This window comes from Remersonia thermophila, chromosome 1 (assembly GCF_042764415.1).
Source record: "Remersonia thermophila strain ATCC 22073 chromosome 1, whole genome shotgun sequence".
NCBI lineage: Eukaryota > Fungi > Ascomycota > Sordariomycetes > Sordariales > Chaetomiaceae > Remersonia > Remersonia thermophila.
In genome coordinates, this window is record NC_092217.1 from 3,839,102 (window position 1) to 3,856,725 (window position 17,624).

Here is a 17,624-nt window from a genome sequence, read left to right on the forward strand (position 1 = left end):
CGGGAGTCTGCGATCAAACGCCGTCTGCGTTGTCGGCCAACCATCGCATCCCCCTCGCATCGCTCTCCGTTCCAGAAACGCGACTCTCTTCTCGCCAACCCCCAAGGTCCTTCGCTGCGCTGGCGGCTGCGGGTCTCCCTCCGCGACAGGCCCGCCCATGGGTTCGGCGCATGATGGACGATATCGATAGCGTTGGCCTTTGCCAAGTGCCGTGGTTTGGCTTGATGGGTGCCGGCACCGGCTCCAGTTGCTTTCTTTTCTGTTTGGGCGGGCCGATTTCACCACCCATCTTGATACTTTCCAACAGCCCACTTTCCCCTCACCCATGCCGATCACTCGCCACTCGGATCAAGAGACGGGGGGAAATCGCTGTCAAACCTACCCGAACGGTTTTGGCCGAGATTGTTCATCAGAGACAGGGAGGGGTTGCCGGGCTGTGGCGTGTGCTGGGCTGTGCTGTACACAGTACGTACCGCGTACACGGTCGTGTAAGCACGGCGTCCCGATACCCGACAATGCTGTACCCGTGGTGTGGTGTGGTGTGGGGGTGTGTGGTGGTGTGCGTGGCTGGTTCGTCGTGGCCCTCGTGACGTCGCGACGGATCGGGGCGGGCAACCTGAATGGACGGGCGGCAACCTTGTTGTTAGGGCCTTGCCGTGCGAAGATCATGTTTACGCCTGATGGCCAGCCCAATGGGCGAACGTTGCGCCCCTCCCTCCACGTTGCCTGCACCCCATCTCTTAGCGTCCAGCACTCCTGCAGGTGCTCAACACCCAGCCATGTCGGTGAGGCTTGCAGGCCAGGTGTTGCAAGAGCTGATCCGACAAATGGTTCGCTCGGTGGCTGTTGGCCATGTTTCGTCTGGTTCCGGTGGTTGCGGCATGAACCAAGGCCCATTTTGCCGCTGCAAGGGAATGGCTTGGTTTGATGCCGCTAAAGGTCCCCTGCTCCCGTGCCGTGCAGCGCTGCAGCAAAACGGGGCCCAAACTACGCGATCCTGCTGCTCGGGAGCCGGTTGACCTGGGAAGAGCGAGAGCCCCGGGTCTTGGCGGCGTGGCCGGAGAGACGAGCGACGCCGGGAGCTCCAAGTCCGCCCGGCGCCGGCAAGCCCGATGCCGCAATGCCGTTCGGTGTGGAGACGAGCTCGTCCAGGTGAACGGCTGCGGGGAGTCCTGATCATGGGATTTCTAGATTGCAAAAGTAGTAGTACATACACTGCCGGACGCCAATGGGCGGTGAGCTGCGTCTGGGCTGCTCATGACGCGAGCCGGCATCATGCTAGGTGGTTAGGTGGGCATCAAAGGATGCGAGTCAACATCTGACTTCGCCATCATGTCGCCTGCCCCACGGATCACGTCGCGACGGCGATGAGGTGATGGATGGCTCCTGAGACGGTTGGCCTTGACCGCCTTTCCACCAAGTCGCTGGGCCTGCGTGCCTAACGAACCCCAACCCACGAAGCGAGCCGCTGCAAGGTGGACAAGTCTGCATCCCACGATGCAACTTCGTCTCATGCTCCTCATGCTCTTCGCAGGCTGCTCATGCGCAGGGCGACGTGAGTGGCAGAAGAGCCACGGCCACCAGACGGGCCCAAAAAAGCCTTGCTACCTACCTACTAGGCGGGCGGTCCACTCAGAACCAAGAGATGCAACATCGCCAATGCATACCTTGCGGTAGGAAACTTTTTTTTCTTCTCACCGCCTGATCAAAATCGCCTAGCCACCACAACCGCCACCACTACCACCAACGCCACCACATCAGTAGCCACCAGAATCCCACGGCATCATCAAGGCCGCATTGCTCGACTCGGGAGCCAACGATTGTCGTTGCCGGTGCTTGTTGGAATCCCGGCCCTCCCTCCCTCCGCCCCGCCCCCACTCTTCGGCCGGCTGGCCCGAGAGAGCCCACCACGTCCCCCGAGCCGGACCTGCAACCAGCCCCCCCCCTCCCTCTCCCTTCCCCCCGGCTCCCCCGGACCGCACACCACGGGACCAGCCGCCAACCACCACCACCAATAGCCTACTGTGGTACACTACCCTGGTCGAAGCTATGGCTTCCCTAAACAAGCAACCCCGGATTGTGCTTCTCGACATTGGTACGATGTTTGAGCCCATGTTGCACCGTTGTGTTCATGTGCTTCGTCGGCCAGCCTCTGATGTTCACGGTTGTTGGTTGTTATTACTCATGGTGCGAGCTGGCTAACGCGGAACCGCTTTTCCCCGGCTTGCAGAGGGCACCGTCTGTCCCATCTCATTCGTCAAGGACGTTCTTGTAAGTGGATGGATGGACGGAGCAAAGATGCTTCCTAGGCGGAAGAAGGACCGGGTCTCGACCGGGTCTCATCTCTGTCCTTGTCTCACTTCACCCCCCCCCCCCCTCCCCCCCTCTCCATCCCCATCCCCGTCACAACGGCCGTTCCACGAAACAAAACAGCGACACAGGTGGCTGGGATGTACTATAGTGCTTCTTGGCCGCCTGGGGGAGAGCGCATCCCGGCTGGATGCTGGATATGTTCGACGTTGGCCAGCAACTCTTGTGCTTGACCGTGACACACGGTTGCGGAGAGGGGGGGTGGGACACGGCGACGGGGAAAGACTGCGGAGGGCCGACGTTCACTTACGCCGGCGCGCACGCAAGGACGCATGGCCACCAGCCTATCCTGGCATCCAAGCTAACAACAGGCCGCACACAGTTCCCCTACGCCCTCTCCGCCCTCCCCTCCGTGCTCGAGCGGGAATGGGACTCACCCTCCTTCCGCGTCTACCGTGACGCCTTCCCCGCCGAGCACGCCGCCTCCCAAGAGGCCCTGCTCGCCCACGTCCGCGACCTCGTCGCCCGCGACGTCAAGATCGCCTACCTCAAGTCCCTGCAGGGCTACCTGTGGGAGTCGGGCTACGCCTCGGGCGAGCTCAAGGCGCCGCTGTTCCCCGACGTGGCGCCGCGGATCGCCAAGTGGACCCAAGAAGGCTGGAGCGGCGAGGGCGGTGGAAAGACGGTCCAGGTCAAGATCTACTCCTCCGGCTCCGTCCCGGCGCAAAAGCTCTTCTTCGGCCACACCGACGCGGCGCCCGAGTCCGACCTGCGCCCGCGCATCAGCGGGTGGTTTGACACCGTCAATGCGGGGCCCAAGACCGAGGCCGAGAGCTACAGGCGCATCCTCGAGAGCGAGCCGCACGTCCCCGCCGACGAGTGGCTCTTCCTGAGCGACAACGTGCGCGAGGTCGCCGCCGCCAAGGAGGCCGGCATGCAGAGCTTCGTCGTTGAGAGGCCCGGGAACGCCCCGCTCGGCGACGAGGACAGGGCCAAGCACCGGGTGGTGAGGAGCTTTGATGAGCTGTAGCCACGGCAGCGGTGGTGGTGGACGTCGTCGCCGGGGGGGGGGGGGGGGGGGCTGGCTTGTTGATTGGAGGCGGCATTGACGCTGGCGACGTCGTTTCTTGAGCTTTCTGCCCGCTATCGTGGTCACCGCTAGATAGAGTGACATTCGTCGGGCGTCATCACGGATCCGCCTGGATGGAACCGACCTCGTGGCCGGGTCATGCTTTCTCCATCACGGTCGATAACTGGCGTGATTCTCAAAATAGCATGCCATGTGAGAAGGATGTTGATTCTCGGGATGCATGTCGTCTTGCGCGCTGCTCCAAGTCCCAGAGCACAACCCAGGCCTGAGCTCCCTAGCGTACGCTAACTACCTAGTCCCAAGCCCAACCCACAGCAAACAAAACATTACGGCCCAAAACTCCGATAGGCTATCTTCTCTCACGCGACCCGACTCCCCGCGTGCTGGACTTTGGATCCTGAAATCGCTGACGTCAACACGTAGACAGTAGACAAGGGCCAATTTATCGCGCCAAGACGCTACGTTAGCTCCCCCTTCTTACCCCTCAGGCCCAGAGCCGGGCTGCTGCAGCCAGCCGCTAAGCTGTCTGTGGCTGGCCTGCACCCCGCAGGAGATATCCCCGGCTTTCCTTGTCAGATGATCATCTCCCTCCCTGGTTGGGACAGTATCAAGGCACCATCACAGGGTCTGGAAATGCGGCCAGGGGGGGATGGGTTGGGAGTCTGTTCGTTGGCCTCTGGGCTTGAAACCAATGATTCTTTCCATCGGGATGGTAAAGTTAGTGGGCTGTCTCTCAACGCCAGGGTTTGTTGCGTATCAAATCGGCGAACCCGCCAAGATGTGCGGCCGCAATATCGGCGTTCCGCTGCTCTGCCCGGGGCATTTGGCGGGGGATCCAGGTCTTGGAGGTCCCAAAGTCCCGATTCTAGCTGGGCGACCGGCGGCCAGCATGGCGGCTGGGTGCTTGCAGGTCTGGCCGTCGCTGCCAGACGGCACTTCTCATGGGGAGCTTCATGGCTTACTCGAGGGTGTGTTTGCTACGTCCCGGTTGTCACGGTGAGCTCGTTTCCTCGGGGTCAACATTGCTGACCGAAGCACGAGTCATGCAAGAAGCCGATTCGTCTGGATCCAATGGTAGAGGCTGAGCCGAAGATTTCGCTCGATTCAGGGTCCGGGGGCTCGTCATTCGACTAGTCGCCGCCGACTTCGAGGGGACCGAGCATCGCATTTGTTTGCAAAATGTACCGGCCCGTGATTCCAATTTCCAGCCCGTGCGCGCGGGGGGTCGCTGATACTGTGAAGCCGTGGCGTGTTAAAAGCGAACACGACAAAGGGCCCAAGAGCATCCAAGCTGCGCCGGCCTCTGGACTTGCAGCAGAATGCATGGTTTGGGCGTGGACCATTGGGCCTGATCCGGAGTCCAGGCCGCGTCTTCGCGCCCACCCAGCCGAGCCACGGCAACTGCGGACGGGTACGTAGCAAACCATCTCGAGAGATGATCTGATCAGGGGAGGGGAGGCGTGATGGCCCGTAGCGGCCTGAATGGATGCCTTGAAGGATGCATCGCGGACTGCCGCATGAGGCAATCCCGTAAGAGGGGGGGGGGGGGGGGGGGGGTTAGTCAGGCCATGGATGCCGGCAGAGCGTTCGGGGTGCCAGACTGGTCTCCGCAGCGTCGGCAGGTATTCGCTCAGCTCAAGACGACAGCAAAGTTGTTCCTCGTCGACCCCGACCTGATCTCCTTCTTCGGGAACGATGCCTCTTTTCCGCCGCCGATCTTGTCCCGCCGCCACAGGTAGTAGACCAAGCGCTGGGTCATCTTGGAGGCCACTTTGACGTATCCGAGCGATTCCATAATGGCGCCCAGCCGCTCCTCGTCCAAGTACCGCGAGTTGGTCACGCATGGCGCCGGTAGGACCAGGAACAGGCTGGGGAAGTGGGCGGCCAGCTGGGGGTCATCCCCGATGTAGCGACCCGGGGCGCGCAGGAACCGCGTCGTCCGGCGCAGCATCTCTCCCCTATCCTTCGGCTCCGGGACGTAGTTGAGCACGAGGGAGAGCGAGATGATGTCGAATCGCTCCGACTCGTCACGCGGGAGAGGGCGCTCCATGAAGTCCTGCTGCAGGATGCCGTCGCCCTGGCTGTTGAGATCGATCCGGACGATGTCAAAGTGGCCGCTCTTGGAGCAGGCGTTTTCGGTGCTGAGGGCGCCAACTTCCAACATGTGAAGACGGCGGCGTTCCGAGTCCTGTCGTAGATGGGCCGACAGGCAGGGAGTCAGCCATTGCATGAGGACGCGGGAGCTGTCGCCTCCTCGGTCGTGTCGCTGGCCCTGTAAGCTGGCTTCCTGGTAGGTCTTGAGCCCTCCTAGCGCCTCAATTTCGGCTTCAATGGCGGCAATCTCGGCCTTATCCCCCTTTGCGATGGCCTGGCGCTTTCTCTTCTGCAGCAGATGGTGCTTGTTGATGAGGGCCTTGGTTGCGCTCCGCGACATGGACTTGGCGCGGTGGGCCACCGGGGGGCGCCCGGCCGACAGGCTTTTCGGCTTTTTCTTCTTTGCTGCCATGAAGCTGGGTTGTCGCTGCGGTCGAGGAGGAACTTGGAGGATTTATCGAGGTTTTGGAGGGTGGTTGATGGAGATGCCGTCGAGAAGTTGTGTGCTACAGTGTCTTGTCTCGAAATTCTTATCTTATCATGATGCCGGTGGTTCCTCTGCCGCAACAGCACAGCGGTGGCTTCAGCCACTCGGCGCCGCTTTAGCCGGCCCACCAGCCACACCACCAGCCCCAGCCGATTCGATGCCCACACAATTTTCTGATTTCGTGCGAAATTCCGTAGAATTCTCCTCCAACTTCGACCGACCGACGACAAATTCGCCCAGCGCCGATAAACATCCACAGAAATGGCTCCCCCCGCGAAGAAAGGTACATGAGCGCCTTGATGGACCTGTCAACTCAAGAATTCGGCCGTCGCTCCATGCGCACCATCGCCGCCGCCGTCGTCCTCGTCGCCGTGGCGGCGGGGTGACGCATTAAAGCAGCAGCAGATTTTGCGAGTTTGAACAAGACGGGCCTCCCCCCCTTGTTCAGGCGAATGCTTTACTGACGACACTTTCTCCTTGGATAGGCGGCGCCTCCAAGGCCGGTAAGGGCGCTCAGGCCAAGAAGGCCGCTCAGGCTGCCCTCAAGGGTGTAAGTGGTTTCTCTGGGATCCAGAAGCAAGACAGAGGGATGGGGGCGTGCAGGTGCTGACAACCTCCGCAGGTGCACTCGCACAAGAAGCTCAAGGTCAGGAAGTCGACCACCTTCTACCGCCCCAAGACCCTCGTCCTCTCGCGCGCCCCCAAGTACCCGCGCAAGTCGGTCCCGCACGCCCCTCGCCTCGACGAGCACAGGATCATCATCCACCCTCTCAACACCGAGGGTGCCCTGAAGAAGATTGAGGAGCAGAACACCCTCGTCTTCATTGTCGATGTCAAGGCGAACAAGGCCCAGATCAAGCAGGCCCTGAAGAAGCTCTACGACATCGACACCGTCAAGATCAACACCCTCATCCGGTACGTTCTTTTCTTTGCATAGCTGCTATTCTGGCCGAGCCGCTGCTAACGCTGAACTCAGCCCCGATGGCTCCAAGAAGGCCTTTGCCCGCCTGACCGCGGACGTCGATGCTCTTGACATTGCTGCTACCAAGCTCGGCCTCGTCTAAACGGTGATATGGGGGAGTGGGAACTCAAAATAAAATAGGGTCGGTACTCAATGGGACATGGGCTTGCATTTCGATCGGCGTCATATACCTGGGTTGGGGCATTGATGGCAATGAAACGAATTGACATGTCCTTGTGCCGTCGTGCTCGTCTGGCCCGTTTTCGCTGGCGACTGTTTGGTGCTCGATACAGTGGCGTACTCGTGCTTCCCTTTTCGCTGATTTCATGATGTCCTTTCCGTCTATGGTCCTTTCCCATCATATCGTAGTGTATAGTGTACACGGGCGTCTGCACGAGAAAACCTCCTCCTAGGCCCCCCCTCCCCCATCATAAACCATACTTTTCACAAGCTCCTGACCACCAGCCGTTCACATCCACGCTTTGCCCCTTGCCACAAAGCGGCCTGCTGCTTTTGTAGTTCATGGACATGGAGCCTGCCATGGCTGTTCGCCGTCCAAGCCATGGCCTCGTTTCTTCTGACCCGCCGTCTCCTCGTAATCCCACCGGGGGCCTCTTCACAAGGTCGCCTGACCCGGCCTCGTAAGGACATGGCCAAGCACGGGTGGCGAGGGGTAGCGGCAGCGGCAGCGGCAGCGGCAGGCACCACGTCCACCGTGTTGTCCCCTGGTGCCCTCTCGTCCTCGCATCTTGCGCACCTCCTCGTTCCTCCTCTTGCGTCTTAAAACTGATTCTGCAGGGTCTTGAGGTGCTTCATGGTGGCGTAGTTGGCGTCCATGAACCGGTCGACGCAGTTGGCGAGGCACTGCTTCTCGGTCGAGTCGAGGTCGTTGCCGACGGCGCTCCGGCTGCCGCCAAAGAAGCCGCGGATGCCGCTGCTGGTGCTGCTGCTGGTGCTGGACGACGACGAGGAAGAGGAGCCTGACGGGGAGTAAGGGGCGATGCACTTCTTCCAGCAGAGGGAGGTCAGGGCGTGGGTTTCTGGTTGATTTGGAGGGGGCGGTTAGCTTTGGATGGTTTCATCGAGCGACGTGGGGTTGTGTCTTGGTTTCTGCTTCTCTCCGGGTTCTTCCCCCTCCTCTTGACTTCGCTTTCTCGGTTCATAGTTCCCCCCCTTCCTCCTCCTCCTTCTTTCTTTTCTTCTTCGTCTCCTCCTCTTCTCGGCCGGGCCATCCGAAGAAGCAGATTCCCATAGGCACAGAAAAAGGGTCCAAGGAACGAACGGGGGAAACCTACGACCCTGAACCCGGCCACGTTGCTGCTCATGGGCAAGGAACTGCGCAATCTCGGCCCTGTCCTTGTCGTTGAGCTTCGCAAGATCGGCGTCGGTGAGGTTGGAGCTCGACATTTTGCCCGGCAGTTATCGAGGAGTTGTTGGACTTGTGTAGAGGTGAGTTGGAAGACAGGGGCGACAGGCCTATTGAGCAATCACGCAACGGCGAGAAACGGGCAAAGGATTGATTGGCCGAGGTTTGGGGTTGTTGCTGTCGGGATTCGACGGTCTCTTCCCTAAGAGGTTATACGACGGTTGATGTTCAACTTTTTGGTGGAGCTTCGGCGCCGAGTGACGGCCGGGCCGTGAGGGCCAATGAGAGCTCCGGGTGAGCGTTGGGAGTGGGTCATTTCGTTCATGTCCTGTCCCGTCCCAAGCATCGTCATCATGCCGAGTGGAAGAGCATCATGGCGAGAGAAAGGCCGCCTGCCGTCTAAAAAAAAGGATCAGGTACCTGAGTTATGCCTTATATACCTAGGTATGCTTTCTTATGTTGACTAATGTTTCAAATGCGGATATGTCACATCACAACTATGACCCCAGACAGCCTCGATACGTTACGTTCTTGTAGTCACTCCCAAGAATGAACACCACACTCCAAAACACCATGCACCCGCATTACCATTACACGCCTTCTACCACTTCCTGACGAACGAACCCGGGGAATCGATGGAAAAAACTAGTCAGAGCTTTGATCAACACCTACTACTTTAGACAAACACGCCCTCATCACGACGCGATCGCTTCCCTCAGAGACTTGCCCCCGATACAACGAGCCAATCAACCATCACCACACCCCGAGCGGGGCCCCGATCTATACCAAGCAGCAAACTTAAAGCATGCGCATTTTGTACGCCAAGTAAGCGCAGAGGAGACAGAACGCCAGCAGCGAGCCCAGGATGCCGAAGAACGGCGCCAGCGTGCCCGCGTCCTGCCAGGGGACGTTCACGTTCATCCCGAACAGCCCCGTAACCACGTTGAGCGGGACAATGATGGACGCCAGCAGGGTGATCTTGCTGAGGACGCGGTTGGTGCTCGTGCCTTGGGCGATGCCGTCGATGGAGATTTGCGCGAGGTAGTTGCTGTGGGCGCGCGAGAGCATCTTGTCGTAGTGGCCCAGGTTGTTCATCATGGTGACGACGTGGTCCTGGATGTCGCCCAGGTAGAGGCCAATGTCCATGCGGGGCGTGACCTTGTAGTTTTCGTTGCAGCGCTTGGTGAAGCCGCGCAGGACGTCGGCCTTGCCGCCGAGCAGGCGCATGAGCGCGACCGTGTGCTTGCGGGCGACGCCGATCTTGCGCAGGAACTGGGCCATGTCGTCGGTGCGCGCGACGAAGACCTCGTCTTCGATCTGGTCCGTGTCGACTTCGAGCTTGCTGATGACGGGGGCGAAGGAGTCGACAATGTCGTCGCTGGGACGCGGGCCACGTTAATATCATGCAACGTGCCGTAACTAACCGCCTGCGGTGAGCTCCAAGAGGGGAGGGGGGGAGGGGGTGCCTACATAAGAGCGTAGCAAATCCAATCGCTGCTCAGCGAGACGTAATCCTTCAGCATCGCAATTCTCTTCCTAACGTGCGAGGCGTGCGAGTTGGTGGCGTAGCTGAAGCTCAGCGTGCCCTCGCGGAACACAACGACGTAAATGTTGAAGGGCACAAACTCGCGCTCGCCCGTCTCCGGGTCGTCCTCGATGGTGAACGACCGGAAGCACGCAAAGTAGTACGAGGGGAAGAGCTCGATCTTCTCGCGCGACTCCTGGGTCGTGATGTCTTCGACCGTTAGCGGGTGGACGCCGAACGCCCTGCAGATGGCGCGGACTTCTTCCTCGGGCGGCTTGTTGATGTTGAGCCACCATACGCCGTCCGTCTCGCCCTTGGGGAAGGTGAACAGCCCGCGAATGTCCTCGCCGGGGAGGATCAAGCCCTCGAGGTCGGCCGCGTGGATCGTCGATTCCCAGGCCGACGAGAAGAAGCTGACGCGGCTGTGGTCCACAGGCGGCGGGGGCGGGGGCGCTTTCTCCTGGTCCTCGCTCGTCCTCTCGGCCTTCTCGCCTTGGGCTTCGCTGCCGAACGGCGTTCCCATGTAGTCCCCCTCGCTGGTCACCGTCGGGAGGGCAAGGGCGGGCTCGCTGGTCGACGGGCGGAGGTCTGGGAACACGCGGGGGGCGACCGACGGACGGCGGGCCGTCTGGCGCGCCTCGGCCTCGGCGCGGATGAAGCTCTCGAGGTAGTCAAAGTCGATGTGCAGGTGGTCGCCGCGCTGCTCGGTCTGGACGGGGAAGCAAACATCCTCCTCGGCCGACTTGTTGGTGGCCAGGCTGGCGGCATCGGCCCCGGCGGTCGCCACCGTGTGCTGTCGGCTGCGGAAGCTCTGGCGGCTCACGATCGAGGCCGCGCGCTGCAGCTCGTGTTCCTCGGCCTTGCGGTCCTGCTTGGGCTCCGAGAAGGACATGTCGCGCTCGCGGCGGCGGGCCTCGGCGAAGGCCTTGACCGAGTTGGGCGGGGACCGCGAGCGCTCCGAGACGGACTCGATGGTGCCGCGGCGGACCCGGCGGGCGGTGGGCGAGTGTGCGCCTCCGGCTTCGTCATCGGCGATGGCCTCCTCGAAATCGCGGACCCTCGGCTCGCTGGATTCGCCGCCCGGGGCCATAACGCGGGCTCCGTACAGCGAATCAAAGGTGCCGCGGCGGACGCGATCGGCGCGCTGGACCGAGGCCGTCTGGTTGCGGTGGTCGTCGAGCTCGGGGACGGGGGTCGAGTACCCCGAGCTCGCGGCAACTTCTTCGTGGTACGACATGGCTGGCTATCGTGCCTGCAGCGTTCCGGACTGGTCGTCAAGGACAACGCGTAGCTACCGGTTGTCCTGGCTTGTTTTGTTTTTCCTATCCAGCCCGATTTCTTTCCTTGCTCAACTCAGCCCTCGAAGCGCGCCCTTCAAGCAGCTTAGCCGGGGCGCATATTGGTTCGTGAGCGAGGCTGCTTTGTCGTGTTTACCAGCGGAAGGCAGCGAACGGCCGGACGCCGTCCGCAACGAAGACGGAGTGTGGCCGCGTCAACGCGGTGTCGGTGGTCGGGCTAGACGTCACCCACGAGACGGATGGGCGAGAGAATGGCGGTGTGGTGCGACGTGGGCGACGGTGGCCGTTGGGGTGTTCAAAATAGCAGACGGGATCGCGACGCAGGCCCAGTTATGGAGGCTGCTTGTTCACTCCGCTGTAGGCCAGCTCCGGCCCTAGGAGTGAACGGCGTGAAGAAGGCTGTTCGCAGATGATGGCCGCCAACTTGCTGGCTTTCGACGGAGAGGCGGCGGGTTGGCCGACGTGCGACGTCCGGATCAGGAGAGGCGTCGCGTGGTCGAGCTCCTTTGTTTGGTGTTGCCGATAGAGCGTATCGTAGAGCGATGCAGGGGAAAGGTGGCAAGTAGAGTTTGGGTCGTGGAGAGAGGTGCAACTAGAACTGCTGAAGATTGTCCAAGCTGAAGACAGACGATTCCAGAGCAGAGCGGAGATTTTTTTTTGGTCGAGTCTTGGTTGGGGGGGGAGGTGTGTGGGTAGAATGACGTTCCCCTTTCCTTGTTTTCTCGGAGATTGTGGATCGTACCACAAGGAACGCGAGCCCGAGGCGAGAGAAGCGCTAGAACACGAGGAACATCAGACGCAGCAAGGACGGTAGCACGTGGGCGAACAAGCAGGTAGGTTGCACCGTAAAACCGACATCGACTTCGGTAGAGTTTACAGAATCCGAGTCAAGATTTTCTGGTGGACGGCTTGGTTTGAGGGCTTTCCTTGGACAATGGGATGGAGGCAAAGGCTTTTCGCCACTCGTACGTCGGCTGAGACCCATCCCCTTTTTAAATGTTAGTCATCGCTTGAGGCCGCCGCGTTGGGTATCCCGCACAGCATGGTCCAACCACTGGCGTCGGCTTGCATTTCGAGACCGTGTTTGTTGGATGGAGTCAAAGAATATCCTTTTCATATACAAAGATGTCAGAAGTCGATGGGTGAAGAGATCTCTTACTGTGTAGACTACCAATGCACCGGACATTTTTGGGATTAAACTTGCATCATTGGGATGCAATCGGGACTTGCAGCGCAGAAGAAAGGGATCCGGCGTTTGGAATGAGCAGGGGTTGGCTGTTGGCAGTGGCAAGGGGCCTGGGGCCTGGGGGAGAAGGGTGGGGGGGCGGCCAGGGCGGGGCAGGGTCCTGACCTGTGAACCCGAGCTTGAAGTGGGGCTCCCATTACGTTGATTCTGATTGGTCAATATACTGGGAGCGGCTCGAAGCAGATGCGCGCTCTGAAGCCACGTTGGAGAAGTGAACGTGACCCGGACCCGGGAACTCTACAACGGTTCTGAGAGGTTGACATTGACGACACGCTGACCTCCACCCAACCTCGAAGCCCGTCTTCTCCAGCACGGCCGACCCTACAGAGCCCAGGCCCAGGGCGCATTACGATGGCGGAGCAGCTCTTGGATCAGATTCGCGACGTGTTCGAGGGGCAGATTGTCCGTGTCCTTCCTGGCCATTCCACAACCTCCCATTGAAGGTCTAGGTATCCACTAACACACCCTCAGGACTTCGAAGGCCAGAAGCTGGTTGAGCTTCTCATCAACGTCGCCCTGTCTGTTGTGGGGGTATGTACTATCTTGCTTCCCTCTTTGTCGCTTCTCGTCTCCATCTGACCATGGCAACTCCTCCAGGCCATTGCCTTCCTCGTCGGCTACGTCTTGCAAGACATCAAGCTTGCTGTTTACATCGGTCTGATCGGTACCGCCCTCGTCTTTGTGCTCGTCATCCCGCCGTGGCCGTTCTACAACAAGAACCCAGTGAAATGGCTGCCAGTGGGAGGTGGTTATCAGGCGCCGGCGAACTTGGTGTTTGATGGCAAGACGGTGCGATAAGGGCGACAAACTCAACGGCGGGGCGGTCATGGCATGGAATGCATTCTTTTTGTTTTTCGATATGAACAGCGCACCAAGGGTCCTCTATCGTGTCTCCGCTGGCCTTGCCAAAGAGATGCCAGCCCCTTGCTTACGGGAAGGCCGGCGCCGTTCAAGAACGCAGCTGGTGGCGTTCCCATGAGCATGCTCCTCCTGCTTCCCACCCTCCCTGGCCACCTTGTCTTTGTATTTTGTCCCCGCGGGGTTGTCTCGTTTTTCATCTTCCGTACTTCTGGAACTCCCAATCGCGGTTGTCGAGCGGGCATACTTGGCGGGCCTTGAGCCAGCGCGAGATGCAATGGAAATGGAAGGCGTGCTAGAAAGAAGATGTGCCGGGTCAGCAAGCCGAGCCCCGAGGTTCTCCAAGTCGCAAAGCTCCCTACATTGCAGATGCCCCAGGCCACCGTGCACTCTTCGCTCGTCGCTGACGCTTGGTTGGCTTGGCACTCTATGCCTGCGAGGGAGGAAGGCAGACAGACGGTCAGCAAATGTCTCAGGTTCGGGTTCGGGTGCTGGCTTCGACTCACAGAGGTCCATGATATGGTTGCGGCAGATGGCGCAGTTGTCCACCACAATGTCCCACGCCCAGAGCGCGACGGCGTTCCACTGGACGTCACCGTCAGCAACGAAATCCGACGGCAGCAGCAGGAAGAGAGTTGGGATGCCCGTACCTTCTTCACCTCGAAGCGCTTCTTGCCCTCCTTCGCCTCGCCCTCGGCGCCCTTCTTCTTCGCCGCGGGCGCTGATGTGGGCGCGTCTGTCATTTCAACGTCGGCCATGGCTGCGGGCGGAAGGACCGGCGGGTGCGACAGGCGGTCAACGGTCGGGTTGAGGTTCGGAAAACGCGGGGGCTGTCAAGGAATAGTCGACCGGGGAGGGATGGATGCCTTGGGCGCTGGTCAGTCGGGGAGAGTTCGCGGATTGTCTCTGGGTTTTTGGGCCGGCACACCTCGCTCAGAGCAGTCTAAAATAAGACCCTGTTGGCTGAAAGGTAGGCCTGCAGGCTATCGGGCCCAAGAAACCAGGAGGATATTGGAAAGACGAGGCTTGATTGTCGAAAGAATGCCGGCGGTCGCAGAGCTTCGGACCGCAGGCAGGTGCAGGGTGACCTTGAGCTGCAGGCAGCCCCGCTATCGAGCCCCGATAAGCGCATCTCGTCTCGTCCATTGTGCACTGTGCATCAGCAGTCACTACACAGGACCATGGCGAACGCATGTACACAGACCGACAGACCGGATAGAGGTTGAAAAGACAAACACCGCACATGCTCTCCCGAGTTCGCTATACTTACTTGTCCTAGAACCAACGTCATTGTTGGGAGTTTAGATCATCATGCCCTGGCCAACAATACAGTGGGAGGTTCCCGTGCTCTGTCGGTTTCCCCTTGTTAGGTTCACAGACACTTTGGTTTCCAGTTCCAAGGACATTTACCAACATCTTGGTAATCCCCCAGGAAAAGACGCACTTCTGTAGCTTTGGCCTAGGAAAAGGCCGGATTGACTTGTTAAGGTGCCATATAGGTGAGCCGTCATGACTCGTAGACCCGGATCGCACGCGTAGGCCGTCCTGGCAGTTCGGGACTCAGGTGACACCTCCTGGCCCCGCTTTCAGCCTTGCCTAGGCGACCGAGAGAGGCCCACCACCGCTCTGGGCTCTCGACCGAGACGGTGAACAAACCCGCCCCACCCCCTCCCCCCTTCTGTTCCATGTTCACTCTTCCTCACCACCTCACCCCCCCGGAGGAAAAGAAAGACTTGAACTGTCGCCATGCCAGGAGTCCAAGTCTCTCATACAACAAAAACCCTTCCGCTGATCTCGTTCTCATCCTCCATCTCATCATAAACCTCAGGCCTCCGCCTTTTTCTGCTGTTGTTGTTTGGGCCGCAGGCGCGTTCCTTTGTTTCCCGTTAGCGTCGCCCTGCACCAATCACTGGCCCGTTGTCCCGCCGATCGCAAACGACCAACTCCCGCCTAGGGCAGCCTCTCCAGCCCGACTCGTCATCTCCAATCTTCATTCCTCTACCAACACCGATTTTCTCCTCCGCCTCTTTCCTCAACCTCTTTCCTCAGCCACGACGATTCTCTCGCAATCTCGTCACAACCTCCTCTTCGCACCTTTGTTTTTTTTTTTTTTTTCCCTTTTCGCACCTACATGCTCGCATCGAGCCCGATACCGAATGGAACAACCACAGAATCTACCTCAAAGGACCACACCGGCTCGGCGCCGGGCGAAACGCCCTGTCAATTCGCCTGCCCGCAAGAACTATGCTTCGGAAAATGATGTGCCCAGCGACGTCGGCTTTCCCATAGATATCGGGGGTCCTTTCACCCCCCAGAAGTCGGCCTCCAACAGCCCGGCGCCGGGATCGCAGGCCAAGTCGCAGGCCAAGTCGAGGCCGCGTAACGTCAATGGCGCTGGAAATGGACACGGGAATGGGAACGCGAACGGAAACCGGCGCGGGAAGCAAGTCGCATCCCCGGCCCCTGCGAAGCAAGGAAGGACGACCCCTCCGCACACCGCACCCAAACCGATCGCCGAGGTTGCCTTCGCTGGCGCAACCTTCCACGCCTCTCCGGCGCCCTCGTCCCTCCCGATCCCGAGCTTCCTTTCCAAGACCCTCGACTCTCCTCCCTCCGTGCAGCGACCCAACGATGTGAACCGCGAACCTTCGCCGCCCGCCACCGACTCCGAAGCCGTCCCGACCCCGCAGCACCGTCTCATTTCGCCGGCCGCCAACCGCACCGAATCTCCCCTCGACATCTTCTTCCGTGCCGACCGTGCGGAGAAGGAGCGCGCGCGCCGAGCAAGCTCGGCGAACGTCCTTGGCACTGTCTCGGCTCCTTTCTCGCCGCCATCGCAAGTCCGGTCCCCCGTCGAGCCAAAGACCGTCCCCAATGGCGTGCCTTCCGCGGGCAGTCGCCGTCCAGGGTTCCAGCGCGGCAACGCCTCGGGCGGCATCCCTGCCAGCGAGCTCGATGGTACTCCATCCGAGTTTATTGGACCCGCGCTCTCCAAGCCGTACCAAGAGCGCATCCGCGAGGCCCTGTCGGCCAAGAAGCAGTCTGATGATGGCGCTCTGCAGCAGCCACCGAATCCCGTTCCGCAGGAATCCGCCATGGACATGACGGAGCGCCTGAAGCGCTTCCTGGCCATACCCCCGGTCAACAATGAGCCGTCCTCCACCCAGTCCTCCCAGCAGCCGTCGAGCAAGCCGCCGCCTCTCTTCTCGCAGCCCCCGGCGCGCTCCACCGACCTTGCCTCTCCGTTCGCCAGCCCTGGCTTCGCACCCAATCACGCCATGCAGCCTCCCTTCTCGCCGGGCTTCCCGCCGCAACAACGCTGTGCCTCGGACATTCCCGCACAGTTTCGCCCGGCTAATATCCCGCCTTCCATTGCGTTGCACGGCGGCGCGCCCCCCTCGGCTGCTCCCTCTTACCCGCCAAACGGCTCTGGATACAACGACCCCGCGGCTGATATCATGCGCATGGAGGACAGCCTCCGAAGGATTCTCAAGCTGAGCAATGGACCGGCCGTTGCGGCGCCAAACGGGTATCAGAGCTCGTAGGAAAGGCCAGCGGGGACGCGGGTGGACCTCACACGCCGTGGGTGAGGGTCCTGCCAAGAGGGCCCAGCGGGCAAATGCATGTGTTTCTCGGCACAACCGACGTGTGATGATATCCATTCGTGGATGTTTACGCCATCTGTCTATTTTCTTATCGTTGCTTTGTCTTTCTCTTTCCCTTATTTTTTTTATTTCCTATCTTGTTTCCTTTTGTCTTGTGACTTCATTTCATTTTGGCGTTTGGCGGGGAAAGGGCGGTGTTCTCGATCGGTCGGTCGTTCGGTCGTTCGGTCGGTCGGTCGGTCGGTGGGCTGGACGGCGCAGGCTTTAGCGGGAATGGGTTCAACAACAGCATTTGGGCGCAGGCGCAGCAAGGCGTGGAAATGGGCAGACGGAACGGACGCCGGGTTCTTGTGTGATGTTGTGTTGTCTCTTTTTCGGCACATGGGCACGGGGGCGCGCGTTTTTCTCTCGATCGGCTTCTTCTTCCTCTTCTCGCTTGCATCAGATGCATTGGCTCGGCTCGGCTATGGCTAGGGTTCTGCACGGCTGGAGGCGGGGATGTTTGGGTGTTGGTTTCTGGTGTTTTTGTGTCTTTGGCTTTCTTTCCTGACTGACGTCTCCGTCCCCCTCTCTTTCAACAACGATGGCAACTACAACCGCGACGACGACAACGACGACGACGACGACTTTGACGATGGATGGGGTTCACCAGGATATTCACCTCGGCTTACTTGGTTCTGGATCTCAACAGATGGGTCTTGCCTATCGGTAGCACCCATCAACAGAGACGATGAAGAAGAAAAGGGAGGAGGAGGTGGTGGATGACACGTCAGGGAACTCGGTC

The 17,624-nt window shown here is 60.1% G+C and overlaps 8 protein-coding genes across 8 annotated transcripts; 4 read left to right on the top strand and 4 right to left on the bottom strand.

Annotated features, from left to right (window-relative positions):
• Positions 1 to 2,049: 2,049 nt before the first annotated feature.
• Positions 2,050 to 3,340, top strand: VTJ83DRAFT_1071 (uncharacterized protein; the record flags this gene model as incomplete). The annotated part of the gene is made up of 3 exons (XM_071007190.1): positions 2,050 to 2,095; positions 2,231 to 2,271; positions 2,693 to 3,340. The coding sequence occupies 3 exons, from the start codon at positions 2,050 to 2,052 to the stop codon at positions 3,338 to 3,340; spliced, it is 735 nt and encodes a 244-aa protein (XP_070870424.1).
• A 1,690-nt stretch (positions 3,341 to 5,030) lies between these two features.
• VTJ83DRAFT_1072 (uncharacterized protein) lies at positions 5,031 to 5,906 on the bottom strand (the record flags this gene model as incomplete). The annotated part of the gene is made up of 1 exon (XM_071007191.1): positions 5,031 to 5,906. One exon carries the CDS (start codon positions 5,904 to 5,906, stop codon positions 5,031 to 5,033), a length of 876 nt encoding a protein of 291 aa, XP_070870425.1.
• Positions 5,907 to 6,242: 336 nt separating this feature from the next.
• On the top strand, positions 6,243 to 7,045 carry VTJ83DRAFT_1073 (60S ribosomal protein uL23; the record flags this gene model as incomplete). Its single annotated transcript, XM_071007192.1, has 4 exons — positions 6,243 to 6,264; positions 6,467 to 6,531; positions 6,604 to 6,896; positions 6,958 to 7,045. 4 exons carry the CDS (start codon positions 6,243 to 6,245, stop codon positions 7,043 to 7,045), a joined length of 468 nt encoding a protein of 155 aa, XP_070870426.1.
• Positions 7,046 to 7,722: 677 nt separating this feature from the next.
• On the bottom strand, positions 7,723 to 8,349 carry VTJ83DRAFT_1074 (uncharacterized protein; the record flags this gene model as incomplete). The annotated part of the gene is made up of 2 exons (XM_071007193.1): positions 7,723 to 7,982; positions 8,238 to 8,349. The coding sequence occupies 2 exons, from the start codon at positions 8,347 to 8,349 to the stop codon at positions 7,723 to 7,725; spliced, it is 372 nt and encodes a 123-aa protein (XP_070870427.1).
• A 757-nt stretch (positions 8,350 to 9,106) lies between these two features.
• On the bottom strand, positions 9,107 to 11,070 carry VTJ83DRAFT_1075 (uncharacterized protein; the record flags this gene model as incomplete). Its single annotated transcript, XM_071007194.1, has 2 exons — positions 9,107 to 9,686; positions 9,779 to 11,070. 2 exons carry the CDS (start codon positions 11,068 to 11,070, stop codon positions 9,107 to 9,109), a joined length of 1,872 nt encoding a protein of 623 aa, XP_070870428.1.
• A 1,658-nt stretch (positions 11,071 to 12,728) lies between these two features.
• VTJ83DRAFT_1076 (uncharacterized protein) lies at positions 12,729 to 13,175 on the top strand (the record flags this gene model as incomplete). Its single annotated transcript, XM_071007195.1, has 3 exons — positions 12,729 to 12,779; positions 12,849 to 12,908; positions 12,975 to 13,175. 3 exons carry the CDS (start codon positions 12,729 to 12,731, stop codon positions 13,173 to 13,175), a joined length of 312 nt encoding a protein of 103 aa, XP_070870429.1.
• Positions 13,176 to 13,431: 256 nt separating this feature from the next.
• On the bottom strand, positions 13,432 to 13,993 carry VTJ83DRAFT_1077 (uncharacterized protein; the record flags this gene model as incomplete). The annotated part of the gene is made up of 4 exons (XM_071007196.1): positions 13,432 to 13,530; positions 13,598 to 13,668; positions 13,742 to 13,820; positions 13,886 to 13,993. 4 exons carry the CDS (start codon positions 13,991 to 13,993, stop codon positions 13,432 to 13,434), a joined length of 357 nt encoding a protein of 118 aa, XP_070870430.1.
• Positions 13,994 to 15,391: 1,398 nt separating this feature from the next.
• Positions 15,392 to 16,780, top strand: VTJ83DRAFT_1078 (uncharacterized protein; the record flags this gene model as incomplete). The annotated part of the gene is made up of 1 exon (XM_071007197.1): positions 15,392 to 16,780. The coding sequence occupies one exon, from the start codon at positions 15,392 to 15,394 to the stop codon at positions 16,778 to 16,780; it is 1,389 nt and encodes a 462-aa protein (XP_070870431.1).
• Positions 16,781 to 17,624: the final 844 nt, after the last annotated feature.